This window comes from Myxocyprinus asiaticus, chromosome 14 (assembly GCF_019703515.2).
Source record: "Myxocyprinus asiaticus isolate MX2 ecotype Aquarium Trade chromosome 14, UBuf_Myxa_2, whole genome shotgun sequence".
NCBI lineage: Eukaryota > Metazoa > Chordata > Actinopteri > Cypriniformes > Catostomidae > Myxocyprinus > Myxocyprinus asiaticus.
The window spans coordinates 17,554,680-17,576,080 of NC_059357.1; the positions used below are offsets into that span (position 1 = coordinate 17,554,680).

The following is a 21,401-nucleotide window of genomic DNA, read 5'->3' on the forward strand; positions in this document are numbered from 1 at the left end:
GAGTACCAGAGGGGACAGTGGGTATTCTCCACTGAGGCAAATAGATCAGTTTCTGCTTTGCCAGATATTTCCCAAATCTTCAATATAGTTTGAGGGTGAAGTCTCCTGAATTCCGCCTTGGCGGTTTATATATGCCACAACTGTCATGTTGTCTGAGCGAACCAGGACATGACAGTTTTATATTTCTGATTGAAAAACCTTTAAGGCTATAAATACAACCAACTGCTTTATGCGCTGCGTGACAACTTGCCCCAGCACGACACCTCGCTGGTAAAATGCAGGAGCTGTCCGTGGTGCTAAAGCAACTATACAGCGGCGGGATATAGTGATACTCATGTGCCCTTGGCGCAAAGCACGTCGTGGCACACGGCGCTTCAGCCAGCAATGAAGAGGTCTCATGTGTAAGAGACCTAATGGAATGCCACTGCCATAAATCCCAATGCTTTCTGAAACAGTTTCAGTGGAAGTGTTCTCCCCAGTTTGAACTGAGATGGACAATGTAGAATGGCTGAAGCAGTAAGTTTCTGTGCTGGCATAACAAAGCCTCTGATAGCGCCAGTAACAGCCAATCGTCAAGGTAGTTCAAGATGCGTACGCCGCTCAGTCTTTGTGAATTTGCAAACCAACTGTGTGGGCGTACATGCGATAAGATTAGTTTCTGAGTATTCATTTTGAATGGGCGCTTTATGAGTGCACGATTTAAATGTCTCAGATCCAGGATTGGCCGAAGCCCGCCGTCTTTCTTTGGAACAAGAAAATAACAGCTGTAAAACCCTTTTTGTGCTTGACAATTTGGCACAATCTCTATCGCGTTTTTCATGATGAGACTGTGTATTTTGGCTCGTAACACTGGCGCGTCTTCGGACGAAACCGTAGAAGACAGAACGCCGTTGAAACAGGGTGGCCGGTGTGCAAGATTGGATCGTATAACCATGTTCGATTGTTTTTGCACCCATTCTGAAATACCCATTAGGGCTCGCCACGCATCCATGTAATGGGACAGAGGGCAATTTGGTGCGCTCACTGTATGATATGATGCGACGCTCATGTGTGTGCTTTGAAGAGGAAAAAGGGGCTCTTTATTGAGAATGTGTGAGCATCTCATGCATTTGCAACGAATGCTGTATTTTTTTTGCACTTATTGCATTTTTTACTGAATTTATTTGAGTGCAAGACACAGAAATAACATTTTGAACAATATTGTGAACAACAATATTCCTTTCCCGACAAACAATAGTGGGGAGATGAGGAACAGTGTTTTGTGTCTCCAATCGAGCCTTTTTTTGGAGCAGACCCGGAGGGATCCGTGGGCTCTGCTTTCTGCTTCAAAGGGTTGTGCCTGTCAGGAGCGCTTTTGCTGCGCATGCTGATACGCAGGTGCCGGTGAGGCAGCAGATATGGGGCTTTTAGTTGGGCGCTGGCTCGAAACAGAGCGAGGGCGAACCAGCTGTGATATACTCCATTTGGGCATAAAGTGTCTCATAGCCTGTGCCTGCTGCTGAATCGCGACGTAACGCTCAGCAAACTTTTTCACAGAGCAGCCAAAGAGGCCGGCTGGAGACACTGGAGCATCCAAAAGAGTGGCTTTTTCCTTATCACTCATTTCTGTGAGGGTCAGCCATATATGTCAATCCAGAACTGCCAGGTTGACCATGGACTTGCCGATGGCCTGCGCAGTGACTTTCGTGGTATGCAACGCTAAATCTGTAGAGGTGCGGAGCTCTTTGAATATCTCTGGATCGAAGCCGTGCTCGTCCATTTGCCTGAGGAGCTTGGCTTGAAATACCTGACGCACCGCCATTGTGTGGAGTGCTGAACCAGCTTGTTCTGCTGCGGAGTAAGCTTTTCCCACCAGTGCGGACGTTTGTCGACACGGTTCAGAAGGATGTTTGCGGCATGATTTCCACGCCCTGTTTCTCGCTGGGCAGAAGTGTGCCGCTTTAATTACCGTTTTCTTCCACGTGATCCACATTAAAGAGGATGGCGTCACTGCGCGAGCGTGTAAGGTTGCGTGCCAGGATTTGGACAGTTTGTCATGAACTTTGGGGAAGAATGAGGCAGATTTGCGGGACGCTGCCATTTGACAGCGTCCGGACTGCTGGAACCATTCATCAAGGTGAGACTGTTCAGGTTCCTCTGGGGGAGACCACTCAAGGTGAAGCTCTTCGACTCCCCTTGTGAGGACGCGGAGCATCTCCCTGTCAGTGGCGCATGCATGTTCCTTACCCTCGCTGGGGGGAGGGGCGGCAACCTCATCCACTGACTACTGGCCTGATGCAGCGAGGGACATAATGACATCGTCATTATTATCCCCAACGTCAGAATCGCTGAGACGAGGCCGCCCGCTCTTTCAGAAGGCCGGAGCTCGTCTTGCACATAGCGTATCAGAAAACATGCACTTCGGAGAGATTGAGGGGCTCGCGGGGCATGTGCCGCCACAAGGACCACCTCAAAGTCATCCTGCTCGACCTCGCGGCCCCGCCGTGCCTCCTTGTGCAAGTCCTTGGGTATCACAGAAGAGGCGGGTGGGAGGGCAACTGAGGCTGAATTGTCCCTCAGAACGAGGGTGATTCACGAGCGAAGCCTCTGGAGACTCATGCCCTCACAGTGAGGGCAGTCTGTCTCCATGAGAGCTGACTCTGCATGGGCGCGACCCAGACAGTAAACGCAGCTCTCATACTGATCTGATGGCGGGATGTGCCTCTTGCACAAGGAACACTTACGGAACGACATCTTTAAAAAGACGCGAACACGTAAGTGACTCTTTTAGATATATAAATTAATATATATTTATATTTATATCACACAGTATACAATACACAATTGCTTTGTAAGGATACACAAACCCTGCCGAAGCACTGCAGGGAATCAGGATGCTGAGACCCCTTCAAAAGCGAAGCGTGGAGGAGGCAGTGTGATGTTCACTGGAACACTGCAGGGGAGCGGAAAGTTTTCCCGCAAAGATTCCGCCCGCTTACTTGTGTATATCGACGGCGAAAGTAGAGGGCTTCTAGACAAGAGATGATCACTGTCTTGAAGGAAGAAATTCTGAGGAAATGGTGTCTGTGCACCTGTTTTTATAGTGGACAGTTTCGCGCCAAAACAGGCGGGACTCAAACACCATTGCCAATATTAGAATATTGGTTTTATTGTAGAGAGGTTTTAACTAGATCTTGTAAGAAGGCACTCCCATATGCGTAACTACGCAATGTCAAGTGTACTGAGTCGTAAGGGAACACTTGTTTACAAATGTTACTACAGTGAAACTGGGATATAAGCCACCACTGTCACAAATCACAGCGAACCAAAATGCTTCTTATACTTGAAGGAGATCCTGAATATCAATGTCTTATGGCCTTACATTTACAGAAATAACACTGACTGCTCACTGGTTGTTTGTCGGAAACTATTGTCAAGGTAAATGTAAGGGTATATATTAACTGAACCAGTGATTCAACTCAAGATTATAAAAAGTCGTACAAGTTGAAAAGCAAAACACCAGAGGAAAGTCTAACAAGCATTCTATCCACTACGCAAAAATAAATAAATAAATAAATAAAGCAAATCTGTCATTTCAACACGTCTGCATTCAAACGACAAGTGGATAATAGTATTGTTTTGATCAGTGTCATTCTCTGAGCAGAGGAAATAACAGATGAAAAAAACTGGATGTACACGAAGCAGCTGGTTTGACCGAGACGAGTATCCGGATCCGACTGGATCGGACCTGTCAAACGGTTCTGAGTGAGCCGAGTGGAGCGAATCGATGCAGCAGCAGAAGCAACAGCAGGCCATTTCTACTTGACTCGCAATGCTTCATAAGAAATGCGTCCATTACAAAACATGATAGCTGTTGCACTAATGCAATATCCCTATATGTTCAATGCATTATAAACTTATGATAATTAATTACCAAAACACGCGCACCGCGCGCTCATTCTCCACAGTGTCTCTTCCGTTAGACGCTCGCGACCGCTATAACAACATTTAAAGACATAGTAACACTCACCTTGTGGCGTTTCGCTGAACGGGAGATCAATCTCTCAGGTTTCTGGTGTTAGGACGAGGAAGCAAGAGAAACGCGCAAGAGTGAGAAACGCAGGCAGACTTTAAAACACCATTTGAAGTCTGGCCTTTTTTTCCAGAGAGGAGCGTTTTAGTGGGGAATCCGCCGACTCCAGCCAATAGAGAGAGAGAGAGAGACGTAAAGCGACCGGAAATACAGTGAAGCACAGCTGTGTGCAGTCAGCAGTTCATATTTCCCTGTAAGCAATGCTCCAGTCAGAGTGGAGAAAACAATATTACAATGGCCGTTGCTTGTACTTAAAAAAAAAATACAACCAAAAATAATTCCATCTTAAGCTATTTTTATTCACACTCCCTACCTTTCAAATGTGTTTCAAAACCACACAAACAAACAAACAAATGCCACATCTATTTATAATTTCAATTAGTGCATAAACAAACACTCAAATACTTGTCCGAGCTGATTCACATCATGAAAAAAATTAATGCGTAGTAATCTGCATAATGAGTGGAGCATGGCATGCCCCCTTCCCAATTCTTGTACCTTCTAGTGTTCAGAGAGAAAAACAACAATAACTCTCAGCATCTCCACTCATTTGGCACCTCGCCTCTGTGTGGCTGCATATTTGCATATTACAGAACTTCTAAGCTTTATAAAAGATAGATTTACCATGTTACGCACAATTTATTCAATCTATCATACGCAAATGACTAAAATAAAAAATATGAAATTATAGGTCTTAAAAATACTATATTAATTTGCACAGAAGCTTCTCAGCTATACAGGCCATATCATTTTTATTTGATGAAACACAAAACTGTATTACCTCAATGACAATACATTTAGTCTCTCTACATAATAAAATATATCATCATAAAATAGAACACTATTCACCCAATAATGCACTGAAAAACCTGCCACAAACTAATATCAAAGAATCAAAGCTTATTATTACTAAAAAGTTCAAGCTGGTGACAGTAAAACGTGCATAAGTACCACAGTTCACTTCAACAATGGCCTTCATTCTCTTTTATAGCTTTTAATAAATTATTTTAAGAATCGAAAGTACATTACTGTATCAAATAAGGACCTTCAGTGTTACATTGAGTAAAATAGTAGAAACAATAACAACAACAAAAAATCCATTCAGCCAACATTTTAAATCAGTGTCTTGGTGTTGAGAGGAAACTTTAAATGTTTAGGGTGTTATATATTAAGGTCTTTCAGCAGTCACTTTCCAAAGTTCCTGCAAAGAAGATGAGAGGGGAGAATACGTGATAAAATAATCTTTTAGGTTTGGGAGACTAAGAACACACAAAATGTATTACTAGCATGAACAGCTCCCCCTAAAGGCAGTAACAGGGGCATGTTTCATATACATGTTCATATACAGTATACAAGTCAAATTAAATATTATTTGAGTAAATAAATATAGACTTAAGTGCTCCTTACCAGCTGTTCTACTCTTTCGTACTGAAAGAACTGGGGAAAAGATCTCTTTACTGGCTCAATTAAGAAATTCGTCTTTCCATCTGTCATCTGCTGTAACTCATCTAGACAGTGGCGAAAGTGATCATAAGCTTCACAAGACACATCCATGTGTCGCAGTGTGAAGTTCAATCTGTAGAAACACACAAACCATCATGCTGGGATGCAATGTACTCTCTATTTCCCTTTAGCCACCTGAGTATTAATCGTAATTCCATTATTAAATGAATGAAATCTAAATTAAAGATTGTACAATTTTTATGTAAATAAAATATGTATGATAAAATTAGATTTACTTGTAAATAATAAATAAATAATAATATATAATTAATAAATATTACCGAGGCTATACATTATTATTTTACTTTCTTGTTTTTTGTTTAAAAAAAAAAATAATAATAATCTCTATCACAAAAAATATATATAAATAAAATGAAAACAAATATAAATAATATAATGCTTTATTTCTGTGGGCTTCTATAGGGTACAATGGGATTAAAAGCACACCTTAAGGAAAATGTGCTTTTTTTTTTTTTGGTCACAAAGTGCATCAATTTGAAAAAATACATTTCTTTTGATTGAATATTGATGGAACAATATAATTTGTGTGAAAAGAAACAATAACGGATGGTTGTTTTGATTAAAATTCTTTTTTAATTTTTTTTTTATAAAAGGCGGCATAGGAGCCTTTTGCCCCACACTTGTGATTTGATCAGTCAATGTGAGCCTACTTTAAACATTTCTGAGCTCCAGTTGAAACGCTTCACATTCATTTATCTCTGATTCAAGAAGTCTCAATTTTTTTCCCTGCAGATTTTAAGTCTGCTTTCTGCGCAGATTTTTTCTCCATATCTTTCCTATTCCAAAAATAAGCCACAGGAAAACATGACTGCTACTATTCAAATGTCTTGGTTATGCTGGTGATGTAGACCTTACCTCTTTTCTATGGAGATGTAGGTTGTGCTAGGATGGCGCAAGTTGCCAATAATTCTGTATAGTGTTCTGAACAGGGCGTCTGTAAGATCGTCATCATAACACACTGAATGGGGAGTAAAAAAAACATCCTTAACAATAACAAATTAAAATCATTCAACCTTAACTTTCATTATGAACACTTAAGTGTGCCTTCACATATTAATACATTATGTAAATTCTCTCTCCAACCGGCAGCAGTTTTTAGGGCAATGAATTGAAAGCATAATTATGGGAAGCACTCCCCACAAATTTACCATCTGCCGCAATCAGAAAAGTGGTATTATCATGCAGGTCTTCCACTTCTGCTTCAGTCCAGCAGAACTCCAAATCAGCATCTGGGGAGATTTGAAATATGAGGAGAAATTAGATGACAACCACAGGTTGACTTTCATAGGTCCCATTTCACACTCAGAGCAACAGACTTTCCCAGCATGAACTGCATTATGAGTGTGAGGTACATTTATGTCATATCCTGCACCAACTGCTTTTAGATGGACTCTCCTTGACACTTACAAATGGATTACTCTTGAGGTGACGGGACTGTGCAGCTCTAAAAGATATAACTGGCAGTTTAATGACCTCAGCCCTGGCTCTTATCCACACCAATTAGTATCACACACCTGATCCTCCTTGTATTCCTACCTGTGCAGAAATCACTCGCCATCCAGTCTAGTTGCCTCACCCTTATTTCACTCTCTGTTGGAAATATAAAAGGGTATTCAAGATGAAAGAGAGCAAAATATAATGTGCTAGATTAGCGCTTGAGTGTTAGACCAGTGCTTGCCCATGTAAAACTCCATACCATAATGGTGCATGGTTGCTAAGGTGTTCTGAGTGGTTTTTAGTGCCTTGTTATACAGTTGCTAGGGTGTTATGGGTGGGTGCTTAAGAGCCTTAGTCAAAAGAGCCCACTCCTAAGTCGCTATGATATTTTAGTCTTTAAATTTAGCTCAGGACCCTACTTTAATGTATGTCTATGGGATGTTTTTCACCTGTTTTACCATTCGCCAGGTGAAAATAAAAAAATCTGATCGCTTGGAAAAGTAATGGCACAACTTTCGTCACCAAGTTGCATGATTCGAGTTATTATTTGTGTCTGTAGCACTAATGGTGCGAGTTAGGGATTTGTTCAGATTCATTAATGGCTATTACTGGAAAATCAATTTGATTCAGACCGATTAACTGTTTTGACAAATTCATTGAGAAGAGCAATTTGCTCACAAACTGGACATCACTATGGTTTGTGAGCAAGCTTTACTCTATTGAAGGGCAATATCTAGCCAATTAAATACGTCAGAGCTGAGTAATAGTGGAAAAATGTATACTATAGAATGTTTACTGTAGAAATTTCTGTGACTTTTAATATTTTATTAATTTACATTACTTTCCAGGCCTGGAAAACATAATTACAAAAATTCCCTGGTATTTCCATGTTTTCCATGACTGTGGGAACCCTGAATTATAATGGAAGTTTTTGCCTGAGCAAGCACCACTACTTATACGTTAATAATAAGAGGTTTTTTTTTTCTGCTCAATTCAAAATAATGTATATATTCCCTCATTGTTCATTGTTCCCTCATCATACATTCTGCACACATTTCTCCCTAACAATATCTCTGACATAAATAATATTATTTAGATATATGTGTAACCCAAGTAATGCACTTAAGTAATAATTAACTTAGTAACTTAAAGTTAGTAACTGTAATCTGATTACAAGAATTTAAAATGTAACACAACACTACTTTTTTGACTTTATAAGAAGATTACGTCCAACACTGCTTATTACCTGCACATTACACCTAATAAATGAACACCCAGACACACATTTTTTAACCAACCCTGAGCAAATACTCATAAATCAATTATTTGTGTGGCAGCTTGAAACAATATTAACTGAAAATGGTACATATAAACTGTACTTTTACTGAGGAACTGGCTTGATTATACTATACGATAAAAACCAAGGAGCACATGGCACAGGCGCTCTGCCAAAGGATATGCTCCTTATGACATACATTAATGACACGAAAAGGCCTAAAAGCTGTCGTTGTTAATGAGAGAATGCAGCTGGAAATCCTGATATGCCGCTATCACCTTGAGATTCAAAGTGCTGCTTGTTCAAAGTCACATTTCTCTGACACATGCTTAGAAGGTCTTCACCAACATCTGCAAAACACAAAAAGGTTTTCATTTAGTCAGGGGGAAAAAAACGTCATACATCCAATCAAGCCCTTTATCTTTGGAAGCTAAACGCAAAGCTGTAATCCATAAATTAGTGCTGTTTAAAAGACTACTAAAATAAAGAGATGGCACTTTTACACAAAATGTGACAAAGCCTAATGAAAAAGGGGCAAACAAATTAGTCTCTTATTATGTAAATGAGCTTATGTAACAATCACTTTTAATGTGTTAAAGTAGAAGCAAAATCAAAGAGAAACAAAATGTAAAGTCATAAACTTTGATAAGACCCCTGTTTCAATGCTCTTAATAGACTTGCTTTTTGAGAGTGAATTAACTCTTATGTTCTGTGCAGGCCTTGAGGACTGAATTAATGAAGAAATTAATTAATTAGACATAATTTATGTATTTAGTCCACATTTATGTGTTTGTGGACTAAGAACGAGGCTCCCACACTTTTTCACCAATGAATTACCATGACTTTTCCAGTCATTTGTGATTACTGGTTTAGAATTTTACAAATCATTTTCTAGAAACTGCACTCATAAAGAGCAATTTCTAGCCAGTAAAACGCTGTAGAGCTTAGCAAAATTAGAGAAATTGACTGTATATTCATTATAGAAATGTCAGATAACACTTTATAGTAAGGTTGTATTAGTTAACATGAACATACAATGAGGGCAGTGTTGCTAAAGTTGGAGGTTTAAGATGTGTTTCCCAACCTTTTTGGTCTTATTTATCCCACAGCCCCATCAGTAAGGCTCAAATACCCCTTCATCAACACCAAACCAGAAATGAGTTCTTTTAACTCATATTATATTGTATTACATATCATTTAACATTATCATTAATATTATATAAATGGACATTAATTACAACAATTTACTTTTAAAACTAAAAACAATCAATACTGTGGTTGAAAAAGAGACTGACCAAGTAGCTTCCTCTTAAACTGAAGCAGATATTGGTTTAATTGGCTAAGATATTTGATGGGACGTAAATAAGAAAGAACACTGTATTGTTGTGAAGAAGACAAGACAGACAAGTGAAGAGCTGTTGCAGAAATCTGTCTCTGTCTGGTCTCTTTATGCACAATATATACATACAGTGCCTTGCAAAAGTATTCAGACCCCTGACCAATTCTCTCATATTACCAAATCACAAATGGTACACTGAAATTTCATACTGATTGATATTTTATTTGAAAACACTGAAACTCAAAATAAATTATTGTAAGGTGACATTGTTTTTTTGTTGGGAAATATTTTTATGAAAAATAAAAAACTGAAATGTCTTGCTTGCATAAGTATTCAACCCCCACACATTAATATTTGGTCGAGCCACCTTTTGCAGCAATAACTGTTTTAAGTAGGACACTGTAGGACATTTATTTTTTGTTCTTGAGCCACTCCAATGTTGTTTTGGCCTTGTGCTTGGGATCATTGTCATGCTGAAAGGTGAATTTCCTCCCAAGCTTCAGTTTTTTAGTGGACTGAAGCAGGTTCTCTTGCAGTATTTCCCTATATTTTGCTCCATCCATTCTTCCTTCAATTCTAAAAAGATGCCAAGTCCCTGCTGATGAGAAGCATCCCCACAGCATGATGCTGCCAACCCCATACTTCACTGTAAGGATGGTCTGTCTTGAGGCATAGGAAGTGTTAGGTTTGCACCACACATAGCGCTTTGAGTTTTGGCCAAAAAGCTCTATCTTGGTCTCATCTGATCACAAAACCTTCTCCCACATCACAGCTGGGTCACTCACAAGCTTTCTGGCAAACTCCAGATGTGCTTTCAGATGGTACTTTTTGAGTAACAGCTTCTCTCTTGCACACCCTCCCATAAAGGCCAGCGTTATGCAGTGCTCTTGATATGATTGACTGGTGCACCATTACTCCACTCCCAGCCACTGAACTCTGTAGCTCCTTCAAAGTGATTGTTGGCCTCTCTGTGGCTCCTCTCACAAGTCTCCTTTTTGTTAGAGCGCTGAGTTTTGAGGGACGGCCATTTCTTGGCAGTGCCTGGTGGTGTGGTGCAGCTTCCACTTCGTGATTATTGATCCAACTATGCTCACTGGGATACCCAAACATTTGGATATTATTTTGGACCCTTACCCTAATCTATACATTTGTATTACTTTATCTCTAACTTCTATGGAATGCTCTTTGGTCTTCATTTTCCTTCAGATTCACAGCCTGATCAATGATCCTTCAACAATGGGTTTTTAATCCAGAAAATGTGATTGCAACTTTAATTATTCACAGGTGGATGCCAATGGTAAAGTAACTGTGTCCTAGTTAGGGCAATTTCTTTCATTGGTGTAACCTGGCAGCTTCCACAGCACAGGTTTTTTTTTTAAACATAAAACCAATGTCACCTAACAATAATTGAATTTGAGTTACAGTGTTTTAAAATAAAACATCAAACAGAATGAAATTTCATTGCACCATTTGTAATTCAGTAATATGAGATAATTCGTCAGGGGTCTGAATACTTTTGCAAGGCACTGTATATATACAGTATGTTTATATGATAATTTATGCTGTTAACCCATTAATGACTAGAAATGGCGAGATTGTTTTTATTTTAAACTTTAAAAAAAGCGATAATTATTTGAATATTTTTAAAGTCCTAATTTCTGTATTATAAGTTTAATAAATAAACAAACAGGTCTTTATACAGGCCTTTGTTTAAACATAATTCCACCAGGAGGCGTTTTCACTTTTTAGTGGTCTTCTACTTAGGGCCAGATATTTGTTTTGAATGTCATTGTTCATCCCATTTTGTTACTGGCCACATCATTGTCAATAGCTTCTTTGATTGGTCATGACGTATTTTATAATTGTTGGCAATGCAATTTGTGTTTATAAATGCCTGATGAAGGTCTTGGGGCCGAAACATTGCAATAAATATTGTTTTTGCAAGCTATAGTAGTGTGCGGGATTTTTTCTTGTTTTTCTTTATAATGTCTTAACATAATGTTTAACAAAGAAAATTTGAAATCTTTCAAAGTATGCCCCAGGCATCTGCTTAAGTACCCCTTGTTTGGAATAACCGTTGTATATAATCCTTGATGTAATACTTTCTACTTGTGCCTGTTTTCAAATGATTCAAAGGCGCCTTTTAACTATAAATTACTTAATTATCCCAATTATATCACCACCTGTGCAGTAGACCATTTTGGCCACCGTTGCCATGACAATGCTGGTCAGTCCAGTTCCTGCTCCAAGGTCAAGGACAGTGGCTCCTTTGAACATGCTTGAATGTGCCAGGATGAAATCGGTCAAAAGGAAAGCACCACGCCAGATCTGCAATGAAAAACAATAACTCCTTACAGTGCAGTAGAGTGGACTAGTGCTAGAAAAGCTAATTTAATAGTGTAGCTTGTCAGTCTACAAGCTACTCATAATCAAACAGTATCTGCAGACTTTTGTCGCATTTTCGGCGCTGATTTTGTTAGAAAATCTGTACAATTCTGCAGAAGGGATTCAAACAGAGTAAAATGTGTTAAATAAAGCTGAACTGTACTATATCTAAGAGTACTATACTCCTATCCGTAGCCAAAAGCATCACCAAATTAGCCAAAATATTTAATAAACAAACATGTAAGGGGTGGGGCAATGTTGCAGGAATCTGACGAGCTTTCTGTGGAGTTCTGCTCGCACAGACACTGTCTGGACCTACTCATAATTTAAAGTAATTCAACTACAGTCAAGCTACCCTTTTGAAAAAGTAGCAAACTACACTACAAGTTACTACCAAAAATGTAAGCTATTAAAGGGTGGCAATATCTTTTGGATAATTATCAGACTTTTTCAGGCACTAAAACAATGAGGATCTCAATATGGTTGACAGCATGAATGTGAACACAAAGATGAAAAAAAAAAAAAAAACATTGAATCAAACAGTAATAAAAAGCACTATTTAACAAAATATTTATTTAGCAAAAAAAACAAAAAAAAAAACAACAACAACTAGTAAAATGACGGAGGGGGTGGACTTCTGTGAACTGAGTGATGGCCATTCGTCTAAAAACAAATCAATCTGCTAAAACAAACCTTCAGAACTAACTGATTCCCTGAAATGAATCAGAGTCATCAGACATTCCAGGACATTCTTAAGAAAATGCATTTGATAACCGCCTTTGTTCGCTCAGTTGTATGGCTGTGAATACATGACATAAAAAACAGCAATGTTTTTTAGAATAAAAAATGTGTCACTGCCTTGACAAAAAAAAGTTGCATACTCTAATATTTCGTTGGACCGCCTTTTGCTTTGATTACGGCGCGCATTCATTGTGGCATAGTTTCGACAACCTTATGCAACGTCACAACATTTATTTCCATCCAGAGCTGCATTCATTTTTGGCCGAGATCTTGAATTGACGACGGGAGAGTCGAACCACTCCGTAAAGTCTTCTCCAGCACATCCCAAAGACTTTCAATTGGGTTAAGGTCAAGACTCTGTGGTGGCCAATTCATGCGTGAAAATGATTCCTCGTGCTCCCTGAACCATTTTTTCACAATTTGAGCCCAATGAATCTGGGCACTGTCATCCTGAAATAACTTTTTTCCGATTAGCCTCACTAACAAGTGGCTTTCTTGTGGCCACACAGCTGCTTAATCCAAATCCTCTAAATTCGCATTGCATTGTGCATGTGGAAATGCTCTTACTTTCACTATTAAACATAGCTGTGAGTTCTACTGTCGATTTTTTATGATGTGACTTCAAGCGTTTTAGTGATCTCCGTTCATGATCATTCAAGATTTTATTCCGACCACAATTCTTCTGTAAAGCTGACAGTTCACCACTATCCTTCCAGGTTTTAATGATGCGTTGGACAGTTCTTAACCCAATTCCAGTGATTTTAGCAATCTCCTTAGTTGTTTTCTTTGCTTGATCCAAGTCAATAATTTGCCCCTTCTGAAACACATTAACATCTTTTACACGACCACGGGATACGTCTTCTGACATGGTTAAGAAATGAGAGGTTACACACTGCATCAGTTAGGATTAAAAGAATTATGCCAGCTGAAACATATTAATCACTGCAATAATGATCCAATCATAGGCTCTTAAATATCTGCTTATTTAAATCCAAATGGCAACTTTTCTTTTCGCCAGGCAGTGTACATAGTTACTGGTAAATCTACAGTATTTTCACACTACTGAAAAATGTGTCATTACCATTAGTTAGATACTCTACAATACTAGAGTGGACGTACTGAATAATTACCCCACCACCACTCTCCTCACCTGTTTCCCAACATCTTCCAGAGGCGTCGCCATGGTATGCTCTGTTTAAAACACATTAAAGAGATGTTTATTTGTCAAACACACCACAGAACACATCCATGAAATCACATAGAACTCAAAGAAATAACTGACCAATCTTAATAATGTCACGGGCACCATCCTCCTCATCCTCCTCAGAATCTTCATCCTGTTCAGTCAATGCTGGTACTGATTGGCTGAGGATAATGGGACACACTGCGTCTCTATTACTGGTGGTATTTCTGGGCCTCCTCACCACTTCCAGATCCCCATCTTCATCCCGAGGAACATTCAAGACATCAGAGCTCTCAGCCGTCTCACGCTCACAGACAGGTGAACCATCACTTGGCTCCTTCTCATCACAGTCCCGCAGAATCCTGAACTTTGAAATGAAGACTGGACATACACATGAAAATCCATTTTTAGACAGTCATACAAAGGTGTAAAGTAATTGATATAACACACTTTTTGACCAATGTATTTCCATGACCTTTCCAGTTGTTAATGACTTTCCAGTTGCTAAGGATTTTTTTATTTTTATTATTAATTAATTAATTAGAGATTGCTGGGTAGAATTCCATTGGTATGCTAGGTTCCAATCTTTTGAAATAGATACAGTATATACAATTAGACGTTACAAAGACAGATGGATGTTAACACACTAGCTTACAGGCAAGTTTCTCTCTACACGAACATGCACAAAAAGCAATATCTAGTGGATGAATGAATTTAGAGCACAAAAAACTAGAAATAAATATATTAACTATGGACATTTATATGATTTATCCATGACTTTAAGATTTTACTGATTTCCTTGAATTTTCCCGGCCTGGATATCCCAATTTTAATTTTCCCTGATATTTCCATGACTGTGGGAACCCTGGGTTTCAACCTGTTACATTACCTTCTGCAGCATACACACTGCACAAAGAATCATGAGTTAGCTAAGATGACGTAATGAACACAGGCTGTGGCAGACAGTATGAGGGTGGCATTTGTAGCCCTAGACATATGTGATTCTGGTAATGACCAAACAGTCTGTCTGGTGCCATTTGACTTGAACATCAGCTCAATTTCTAAGAAGAGAGTCTCTACCTCATTTTAGTTAGGACCTTTTCTTGTGGCGACAACAAAGACAAAGGTTATCGATTAAATTGGGTAGTCTAGTCTGTATGCTTTAAGAGGCTACTTTTATCCCTTTCAAAGCTAAAATTTAAAAAGGGTACTATCATACTTTATCATTTAGTTTTTTCCCCCTGAGGTTCACTTATCGTGCATAATTTACGTAACTTGTAAAAAGAAAAAAATAATTATCAAATATTATTAACTACAAGGTCTTGACCAACAGAAAATAGGTATCGTTTTAAAGCTTAGAAGCTTTACTTTACAATGCATGTAAGCATTAGGACCAAAACTGAATGTAAGAGTTAAAGGTTGGGCAAGGAGGAGGCGGGAACCGGCTGAACAGTCAACATAAATTTTAATGATACAAATTAACTTAAAACAACATAAAACATAAGGACACAGACACACATGCAGCGCTGCCGCGTGCGTCTCTCTCTCTCTCCCGTGCACCCTCACGGCCCAGCCACACCATCCTCCTTGTCACACTGAATAAGTGCTTTGAAATTTGCAGACAAATCAGAAGTGTTCCGTTTTGATAATTTATTAATACATTTTGCACCGTACATATTATTGCAATCGGTAAAACATCATACTGATCAAATAAGCCATGTGTCATATGTTGTTGGAAAGCTCTCAAAGAGTGAAATACAACCTGTCTATTTGTTTTACTTACAGATAAAAATATAACGAGTAATAGCTAAGTATATGTCTTTATACATAACAGGTGTTGCTTATAAGCCACGTTTTTGCTTTTAACTTCACGAAAAATAATCAGAACATAAAATATCACATATCATTACTTAAGAGGAGGGAATTTGAGGTTAAAACAAGGCCACACACAATGTAATCGGATGCATAGATTATTAGATAATCCACACAAAGCTCAATGCGCACACAGCACATAATGTGCTATCTGGCTAAAAAACTGTTAGCTTTCCTAGATCAGATGACTTCATCGGAAATTATGTAGTATTTTGTCCAGCATCATGGAACTCTAAACCAATCGTAATAGGATTCAGTCATTGTTGTATAAATTATTATGGATAAATTATTTTTGCAATGCTATAACGTTTGATTGCTTTGTCGTATATCAACACAAAATTTTACTCAGTTACCGGTGACATGATTGGGAACAAAACAAAAACTTTTCTGAGCTACCTTATTTACAGCCTGAGATATATAATGTCAAATCAGAAAAATAAGAAAAAAAGTAAACTTTTGAATCGTTTTTTTTTTTTTTTTGTCATTTTGCAGCAGTTTCTTAATTTATCAATCTATTTCATTAGTTTCTTTAAAATGACACCAAACAACTGACCCTCTTTGTTTTTTTGTTGTTTTTTCTTTTTTGTTTTTTTTGTAGCGTATAAGCCAGAGCTTCAGAGCTTAAAGGGTTAATGAAAATGGAGTGTGTGGGTCTTTTTTGTTTCTGATGTACACAGATTACACTGAATGAGTCAAAACCAAACTTTTGCTTTTATAATGTTTATTGAATCGTGTTACACTGGTCTGTAGAGCCTCGTGTTTTAGTCTCCTAGCACGAAATTTAGTAATGCGAGTGATTTACTTGCATTGTAGAGGGTTGTGTACAATGCACATATAGACATTTGGCAACAGAAGCACCCTTAAACATCACGTAAAAAACAAAACGAGGTGTGGTTGGTCTGTAATCTGTGTACGGGGGGTGGCGAAAATATCATCAAAGATGTGTGGAAAAGTAATATATTTGTTTCTTGGAAATACTAACTGCATTAGATATTACTTTTTTCATTTCAAGCACTTTAAGCACTTTTCACCAAAACATGAGGATTTTTCAGGTTTCCATTATTTAAATTTCTAATAGCTTAATTCAAGCACTTTAAGCACTTCCAGAACCTTGTGGGAACCCTGGTCCAACAAATAGAAGTGGGAGTGTTGAAAACAATCTGAGAAATTTAATTTTTGCAATTCCATTTGGTGTGGCTAGTGGTACAAAAAATACACACTTCTCGTTTCAAAATCTAAAATAAAATAATAAATACATTTTAGTAACTAATGTTGCATAATGTTTTAAAAGTAGATGGCTAGAAAAAAAATATATGAACATGACATTGCAACAAAAGTTTAAAAAATTAGATTTCCGGCTGATAGATTCTGCCCATCTTATTATTCACGATCAAGTGAATCTTCACTCCAGTCTACCATTATAAAGGTCACCACATCTACTGTACAGGGTTTAAATCTGGCTCCTTTTGTTTTTCTTAGAATAGTGATAGGTCGTGTGTGGTATAATTTCAGCTCCATTTGAGCCTTGCTGCTCTGGTGAGAATAATGATTCACAGTATATGCAACTCCACTCATGGTCACATCAGGGGTTTAAAGGGAAAAATGGGCCACCCGGCATTGCTTACCATGTAATCAGACCTTAATAAAAACAGAACCTTGTGGTCATAAATGTCATAAGCCAGGGCATTATCAACCCAGAAGACAGTTGAAAAAAAAAATACCTTCCCATAATATCAGTACAAATTGCTGGTGTTTACTGTTCAATTTGCCAAATATAAAATATGATTATAGGATTTTTCTTAATTTTGTTTTATAGCATTTTAATGAAAAGGCTTGATCACAGCAATTACTTTTCCATTAATCAATCAAGATTATTTATAATAGTAATAATTATTCCCAAAATACTTAAAATCAACAACTTTAAATCAATAGTTTTATATTTTTCCATCGTTCTACATGGGATTGTAGTTCATGCCCTCATGAAAGACGGTAAGTAGACAGTCTTGTACCTTTGTGTATTTGTCCGATTTTCAAATAATATATATATATATATATATATATATATTGTGCTTCAAATCCGAGTTGCAATGGTTTGTTTGATTTATGGCTTAGAGCTCTTAAATTCAGTGGGATTTTAAGATAAGTCTATAGAAAGAATGAGATAGGAAAAATACTTCTGGAAAACAGGCGGCTGAAAAGGTAGGCTGGCATTGTTGCGCTCTATAGTAGTAAGTGTGAAGTGAAGAAAAAGCAAGAAAGAAAAACTGTGCATCAGACTTGAACATACTACTCCTATTATTTATGCAGTATATAGTATGTATACTGTGCATATTATGCAAATAATCTGTATTTAGGGAATACTCAGATGACCTAAATGCAATTGCCAAAATGTGTTGTATATAACAAAGCACACTTTTGACATCTCAACATTGACTCACTTGATTAATTGTTAACAGACAATTTTATAAAAGCGATAGTTTACCCAGAAATTGAAATTCTCCCGTCGTTTACTCACCCTCATGCCATCCAAGATGTGTATGACTTTCTTTCTTCTGCTGAGCACAAACAAAGACTTTTAGAAGAATATCTCAGCTCTGTTGGTCCTTATAACGTAAGTGAATGGTGGCCAGAACTTTGAAACTCCAAAAATCACGTTAAGACCACATAAAGGTGATCCATAAGACTCCAGTGGTTTAATCCATGTCTTCAGAAGCAATATAAGTCGGAGTGAGAAACAGATTCATATTTAAGTCCTTTTTTACTATAAGTCTCAACTTTCACTTTTTTCACATTTTGATTTCTTTCACATTTATGGTAAAAAAGGAATTAAATATTGATCTGTTTCTCACCCACACCTATCATATCGCTTCTGAAGACATGGATTTAACCACTGGAGTCTTATGGATTGCTTTTATGCTTCTTTTATGTGCTTTTTGGAGCTTCAAAGTTCTGGTCACCAGTCACTTACATTTACATTACATTAACATTTATGCATTTGGCAGAAGCTTTTATTCAAAGCGACTTACAGTGCATTTATTACAGGGACAATTCCCCTGGAGCAATCTGGAGTTAAGTGCCTTGCTCAAGGACACAATGGTTGTGGCTGTGGGGATTGAACCAGCAACATTCTGATTACCAGTTATGTGCTTTAGCCCACTAAGCCATCACCATTCCAGTCACTTGCATTGTATGGACCTACAGATCTGAGATTTTCTTCTAAAAATATTCGTTTGCACATCTGGGATGGCTTGAGGGTGAATAAATGAGAGAATTTTCATTTTTGTGTGAACTATCCCTTTTAAAATGCAAAGTAACCCTATTTACTTCCAAGATGATAACTGAAGGCCACTTGCATGCAAAAAAGTTATTTTTAGCATGTAAAAAAAAAAAGTAGGCAGTACACAGTGTATAATGTGCAGTATTCAGTGAGCAGTAAGTTAGTGTTACTTTCTTTACATAGCCCTCCTTACCTGGTTGCCCTACACCGTTGAGTCTTTTCATGAGATGGCAAGCGTTTGGTAGCAGCAGGTGCACATCAGACAGCACAGTGTCACTTCTAAAGGTGACCTGGTCCATGACCATCCCTGCATGGCACTCTATCAATGACGCAGCTCTAGAAAACAGAGTGATTTCACTTAACCTCACCATATTTTCCACATGATAAAATGTCTACATGCACTAAGGACAGTTTAGCATCCAGTAAATCTGCCATTCCACACTGGAAAACTGATTTTAAAGGTGCACTCAGTAACTTTTGTCTTTGTGTCATCTTGGACTTACACTGACTCCTAACGGCTTGAATGCAGCATCATTTAAAATCAATAGTTTTCAGTTTCAGATGCCATTGTAGAAATTTAGCATTCAGTCAGCCATGATTACTTTAGTAATTGAAAGTGTCAAATAACAGGATGGTTCCTGAGATTAAGCGAGTAGTATTTGGCTGGTCATGTGATTCTAACATGGAAACCCCCATGTGCGGACCCTCTCCATGTAGAATAAAACAGCTTTTATAAAGTTACTGATATGTCTGGAGTCTTAATTTTAAAGTGAGTGGTCACGATTTCCTACATACAGGTGCATCTCAAATTAGAATGTCGTGGAAAAGTTCATTTATTTCAGTAATTCAACTCAAATTGTGAAACTCGTGTATTAAATAAATTCAATACACACAGACTGAAGTAGTTTAAGTCTTTGGTTCTTTTAATTGTGATGATTTTGGCTCATATTTAACAAAAACCCACCAATTCACTATCTCACAAAATTAGAATACATCATAAGACCAATAAAAAAAACATTTTTAGTGAATTGTTGGCCTTCTGGAAAGTATATTCATTTACTGTATATGTACTCAATACTTGGTAGGGGCTCCTTTTGCTTTAATTACTGCCTCAATTCGGCGTGGCATGGAGGTGATCAGTTTGTGGCACTGCTGAGGTGGTAAGGAAGCCCAGGTTTCTTTGACAGTGGCCTTCAGCTCATCTGCATTTTTTGGTCTCTTGTTTCTCATTTTCCTCTTGACAATACCCCATAGATTCTCTGTGGGGTTCAGGTCTGGTGAGTTTGCTGGCCAGTCAAGCACACCAACACCATGGTCATTTAACCAACTTTTGGTGCTTTTGGCAGTGTGGGCAAGTGCCAAATCCTGCTGGAAAATGAAATCAGCATCTTTAAAAAGCTGGTCAGCAGAAGGAAGCATGAAGTGCTCCAAAATTACTTGGTAAACGGGTGCAGTGACTTTGGTTTTCAAAAAACACAATGGACCAACACCAGCAGATGACATTGCACCCCAAATCATCACAGACTGTGGAAACTTAACACTGGACTTCAAGCAACTTGGGCTTTGAGCTTCTCCACCCTTCCTCCAGACTCTAGGACCTTGGTTTCCAAATGAAATACGAAACTTGCTCTCATCTGAAAAGAGGACTTTGGAACACTGGGCAACAGTCCAGTTCTTCTTCTCCTTAGCCCAGGTAAGACGCCTCTGACATTGTCTGTGGTTCAGGAGTGGCTTAACAAGAGGAATACGACAACTGTAGCTAAATTCCTTGTCACGTCTGTGTGTGGTGGCTCTTGATGCCTTGACCCCAGCCTCAGTCCATTCCTTGTGAAGTTCACCCAAATTCTTGAATCGATTTTGCTTGACAATCATAAGGCTGCGGTTCTCTCGGTTGGTTGTGCATCTTTTTCTTCCACACTTTTTCCTTCCACTCAACTTTCTGTTAACATGCTTGGATACAGCACTCTGTAAACAGCCAGCTTATTTGGCAATGAATGTTTGTGGCTTACCCTCCTTGTGAAGGGTGTCAATGATTTTCTTCTGGACAACTGTCAGATCAGCAGTCTTCCCCATGATTGTGTAGCCTAGTGAACCAAACTGAGAGACCATTTTGAAGGCTCAGGAAACCTTTGCAGGTGTTTTGAGTTGATTAGCTGATTGGCATGTCACCATATTCTAATTTTTTGAGATAGTGAATTGGTGGGTTTTTGTTAAATGTGAGCCAAAATCATCACAATTAAAAGAACCAAAGACTTAAACTACTTCAGTCTGTGTGCACTGAATTTATTTAATACA

At 38.3% G+C, this 21,401-nt stretch overlaps 2 protein-coding genes across 7 annotated transcripts in view; both read right to left on the bottom strand.

Annotated features, from left to right (window-relative positions):
• Nucleotides 1-4,224, bottom strand: part of LOC127452042 (4-aminobutyrate aminotransferase, mitochondrial-like) — a 63,645-nt gene extending 59,421 nt beyond the window's left edge. Inside the window, exon 1 of one of the 2 annotated variants that reach the window (XM_051717176.1) lies at nt 4,010-4,224. The gene's annotated coding sequence lies outside the window, so the exon portion shown is untranslated. Of the gene's footprint in view, nt 1-3,913; nt 3,935-4,009 lie in introns of those variants that run through there. The other variant, XM_051717179.1, reaches the window with a different exon arrangement.
• Nucleotides 4,225-4,805: 581 nt separating this feature from the next.
• LOC127452045 (methyltransferase-like protein 22) overlaps nt 4,806-21,401 on the bottom strand; it is a 17,885-nt gene continuing 1,289 nt past the window's right edge. For all 5 annotated transcript variants that reach the window (XM_051717197.1, XM_051717195.1, XM_051717194.1 and 2 more), the window contains exons 2-11: nt 19,300-19,442; nt 14,057-14,338; nt 13,925-13,965; nt 11,832-11,976; nt 8,588-8,659; nt 7,133-7,186; nt 6,745-6,825; nt 6,452-6,554; nt 5,480-5,648; nt 4,806-5,273 (exon numbers count right to left, since the gene is read on the bottom strand). In XM_051717197.1, coding sequence (XP_051573157.1) covers nt 5,241-5,273; nt 5,480-5,648; nt 6,452-6,554; nt 6,745-6,825; nt 7,133-7,186; nt 8,588-8,659; nt 11,832-11,976; nt 13,925-13,965; nt 14,057-14,338; nt 19,300-19,411 — 1,092 coding nt within the window. In that variant the 5' untranslated portion in view covers nt 19,412-19,442 and the 3' untranslated portion in view covers nt 4,806-5,240. The remainder of the gene's footprint in view (nt 5,274-5,479; nt 5,649-6,451; nt 6,555-6,744; nt 6,826-7,132; nt 7,187-8,587; nt 8,660-11,831; nt 11,977-13,924; nt 13,966-14,056; nt 14,339-19,299; nt 19,443-21,401) is intronic.